This window comes from Cetorhinus maximus, chromosome 7, assembly GCF_964194155.1.
Source record: "Cetorhinus maximus chromosome 7, sCetMax3.hap1.1, whole genome shotgun sequence".
Taxonomy (NCBI): Eukaryota; Metazoa; Chordata; class Chondrichthyes; order Lamniformes; family Cetorhinidae; genus Cetorhinus; species Cetorhinus maximus.
In genome coordinates this window covers 4,152,610-4,157,047 of record NC_135885.1, presented here as the reverse complement: position 1 = coordinate 4,157,047, position 4,438 = coordinate 4,152,610, and the positions used below count along the sequence as shown (strand labels likewise).

Sequence of the window (4,438 nt, the reverse complement as noted above, 5' to 3'; positions counted from 1 at the left end):
AACCCGATCTTAAATCAAAACAAAATCTGACAAGAAAAACTAAACACAGCCCGAGGCTGCAGCACCCCAGAGTCAGACTGTCAGAGCCCCCTGTCTCTCTCTGTCCCTAGCTCTCTCTCTCTCTCCCTGTCCTTCTCCCTCTCTCTGTCCCTCTCTCTCTCTGTCCCTATCTCTCTCTCTGTTCTTCTCTCTCTCTGTCCCTCTCTCTCTCTCTCCCGCTCTCTCTCCTCTCTCTCTCTCTCTATTTCTCTCCCTCTCTGAATCTCTCTTCACTTTCACTCTGTTTCTCTCTCTCTCCCTCTCTGTTTCTGTCTCTTCCTCTGCCCGTCTTGCTCGCTGTCCCTCTCTATCTCCCTCTCTCTCTCTATGTGCCTCTCCGTCTCTCCGTTATTCTCCGTCTCTCTCCGTCTCCTTCGCTCTCTCTCTCTCCCTCTCTCCCCAGTTCTCAGTTCCTTCACCTCTCCTGCAGATGTGGAACATCTGAAAACTGTTTCACAGACTCCCTACAGATCTCAGCTCGGAATCCGGGTAAGTATTGTTTCTGTCTTGGGGGGCGGGGGGAGAAACTATTATAGTTTAAGATTGAGACAATTGGCATAATTTAACAGAAAAGAAATGATATATTTTGAAAATGAGTTTCACACATTTACAATTGTGAACTTGAATAAAATCACCTCCTTCACTCTCAGTGTCACAATGCGCTCAGTCTGAGATTTAAAGCTCACCCAGCCCGTGTTGTGATGCTCTATAGAAAGTGGGTGGGTGGAGGGGGGGGGAAGTTAGTGATTCCTGATGGATTTCCCCCCCGGATTCTATCGGTGATTTGCTGTGGGGTTATTGCTGAGACTGGGAGCTGCCTGTGGTTTGAAGAGGGTTAATGATGGTTTGCGTTTAACCTTCAATCTATAAACCTCACTCAGAATGTAACTTGTTTTTTATATATATTTATATATAGAGGCAGCGACATCGTGTCTCCCAGGCTGTGTTTCCCCGAAAGGGACAGAAAGAGATTGGCCTGTGTGTTAACAACAAAAACCCCTTGAACAGAAACTGAAGCCGCCCAGTTACAGGAGGTGAAGAGGAAACCAAAACGGCCAGAGACCGATCAGTCAGTCATTCCCAGTCTTGATAAGTTCAGGATCCAGCTCCCAACAAATGTCGGTTTTCAAATATCGTTCCCAAACTTTAATTGTTGACGCTCCAACCAAAATAAAAGACCAGAGGCTGTTTTTATTTTGAAACAAGGTGAGAGATTTTAATTCGATCGTTGAAAGCACATTTGTAGATCAGGAGGGGACAAAAAAACATTTATAAACCGCGGCAGCAAAACGGTCTCCAACTCCCATCTTATATCCACACAGAGAAAAAGTATTAAATAAATAAACGGCGCCACTTTGATGAGAGTCAAATGTCATTGAAAACTTGGTGGTCACTGTCTCTCTCTCTCCCTCTCTCTCTGCTGATTCCATCTCTCTTCTGGTGACAAGTTCCTTTTTGGTCGATTTGTTTTGGACACACGGGGAGGAGGAGAAGCGGCGAATTCTGCGGCGGAAAGTTCAGACCCACAAAACAAAAAAAGACCCAACAAAATCAAACAGAGAGAGGTTGGTGAAAGGATGGTGGATTTGCAAGGGGAGAGGGGAGAGGCAGGTGGGTGGGTGGGTGAAGGGCGGGAGAGTGACTGAAGAGTTAACAATATTTAATTACTGATGCATTGGGAGGAGATTGGAGTTGAGTTGGCTCTCCCTTCACCAGTCCAATAGAGTGGAGATTTATTGTCATGCAAAAATGGACCTCCGCCTCGCCATTGTCTGAAAGTAGTGTCAAGTTTATTAGAAGCCGAGTCGTTCGGTTTAACAGACACTGGCACACTAGTCTGATAAAAACAAGGATCCTTCACACCCTCATTTCAGAGTGAGCCCAGTTTCTGTGCGGATCACTCCTGTTTCTTTCATTCTCTTCTGGGGGTTTTGTTTTTAAAAAGCACTTTCTCTCTTGAAAAGAAAATCAATCGGTGGTTTTTATTTTCACTCTCTCTCTCTCACTCTCTCTCTCTCTCTCTTGTTTTCTCAGCCCCAGCCCCCCAGCTCCTGTCCTGTCTCTATGTATAAAATGGATTACTCTTACCTGAATTCGTACGATTCCTGCATGGCGGCAATGGAAGCTTCAGCCTACGCCGACTTCAGCTCATGCAGTCAGTCTAACGGCTTCCAGTACAACCCTATCAGGTCCAGTTTCGGTACCGGTCCGGTCTGCCCGACCCTGACACCTGCCAACTGTAGCCTGGGAGCCCTCCGAGACCATCAGAGCACTCCGTACACCACAGGTAAAAAAAAACAGCCAAAATACAACAACTAGGAGGAGGTGATGGAAAAGAGCCCAGGGTTTGAAATTAAATATTAAATAAAAAATGGACTGGGTGTGTGCTTTAACTGTGTGTGTGTGTGTGTGTGTGTGTGTGTTTAAACATTATTGAAAACAATCGGAAAATGTTGGTGATTGGGTTAAGAAAGGGAGAGGATTGTAGAATAATTGAGTTATATTGCAGGGTTATTACATTCACAGGCCGAACACATTAATGGGTAATTTGGTTAAGGGACTCTGCCCTATTAAATCAAAAGGACATAATCGAATCGCTGCCGAGGAAAAAATAGGAATCTTTTCCCAAATTATTAATTATTGGGGGAACCAGTTCTGATCCATTTCCCCAAAGTAATAAAGTCAATTTTCCAAGAGGCGATTGTGAATTGAATATTTTTTTTTAAAAAAAAGGAGACTGTTAATCTATTAGACAGGAGAATCCTCAATCGAAATAATTAGGACGCCTTCTCTTGGACAATAAAGATATATAAAAAAAAACGAATGGTTTGTGCAGATTTATAACGGGCGCAGAATTATGACCAGTCACTGGGACTTAGGACACATTCTGTCTTCATGTTATTTCTTTAGATATAAAGTGACTATGATTTTATTTCAAAATTGGTTCGGATTGATTCTGCTGTGTATGTGCTCGTGTCTGTCCTTGTTTATGTCCCTGTTTGTCTTTCTGTATCTCTGTACGTGTCTGTGTGTTTCCCTGTCTATCTGTCTCTATATGTCTCTCTCTGTATCTGTCAATTGAGTGTATATATGTGTGCCTCCGTTTCTCTCTGCATGTGTGTATCTCTGTCTGTGTCTCTGTATGTGTGTGTGTGTCCCTGTTTCTGTCTCTCTGCCTGTCAGTCTCACTCTGAATGTATGTGTTCTCTGTCTCGCTCTGTGTGTGTGTCTCTCTCTGTACGTGTGTCTCTCTGTCTGTCTCACTCTGTATGTGTGTGTCTCTGTCCATATCTTTCTTTGTATATGTGTCTGTCTCTATGTCTCTCCCTGTATGTGTCTCTCTGCCTGTCTGTGTGTCTCTGTATGTGTGTGTGTGCCTGTCTCACTCTGTATGTGTATGTATCCCTCTGTATGTATGTGTGTCTGTCTGTGTCTTTGAGGTTGCAGTGAGTGTAATTTATAATTTTCCTGTATAATGGCGCTTAAGAAAGACGGAATAGGAATTCTGTTTTCCGTTCCTTATCACATAGGAAATGTCAGCGGAAATCTGTCTTGATAAATGTTCAATTTTTCAAAACAAAATCGTCCCTTTAAAAATTGGATGCGAAATAATTAAACCTCAAATTCGTTCATCTTCCAAGAAACACAGACAAACATCACGTTACAAACCGAAACGAACCTGGAGAGAAATTTATATATTATATAAAATATTTTACACGAACGAATGATCAAAACCATTAACCAAAACGGATTAATCGTCCACATAGTTCCGGCTATTTGCAATTAGCTCATATTTTTCACGTTTATTTTAATTTTTAATTCTCTTTTTCACAGTGTTCCCCGCCCCCCTCTGTCTCCTGAATTTTTTAAATGAATTGTTAACAGTTTATTAATTCTCTAGCTGGCCACGGATTTCGTTTCTTTCATTTTTCGGCCCGACTCCAAAACCAAATCCATGTTCGCCTGTCACACACTGACTGAGGTGTGATTCCCTCGCCCTGGGTCCGATTCAACCTGGGACTGGGCTGTAATGAAGTTTCTCTATTCGGGTCGATGGTTCCGGAGTAGAAACAGGAGGAGAAAACACATTCAAGGGGATCTGAATTCTCCCACCTCTTGCAATCGCTGAGGAAATAGTTCATATCCCAATGAAACAATTTCAAGTGATTCTATCCGTTTAATAAGAATAATCTGACGGCCGAGCAAAGGCTGCCAACAGTCAGTCAGCTTTTGATGGGGGAAGGCAAGGTCAAAGGGAATGGGATAAATTATTTCAAGGGGGTGAGTGGTGGAGTTAAGAGCGACGGTTAATTGGATAACTCTTTCAAAGGGCCAGCACAGACACGATGGACCGAACGGCAACTTCCTATGTTGTTTCATTCCATGGTGAATGTTTGGG

At 43.2% G+C, this 4,438-nt stretch overlaps 1 protein-coding gene across 2 annotated transcripts in view; it reads left to right on the top strand.

Annotated features, from left to right (window-relative positions):
* The first annotated feature begins 2,103 nt into the window (after window positions 1-2,103).
* Window positions 2,104-4,438, top strand: part of phox2a (paired like homeobox 2A) — a 7,647-nt gene continuing 5,312 nt past the window's right edge. Inside the window, exon 1 of one of the 2 annotated variants that reach the window (XM_078544803.1) lies at window positions 2,104-2,326. In XM_078544803.1, the coding sequence (XP_078400929.1) occupies window positions 2,104-2,326 (223 nt within the window). The remainder of the gene's footprint in view (window positions 2,327-4,438) is intronic. The other variant, XM_078544802.1, reaches the window with a different exon arrangement.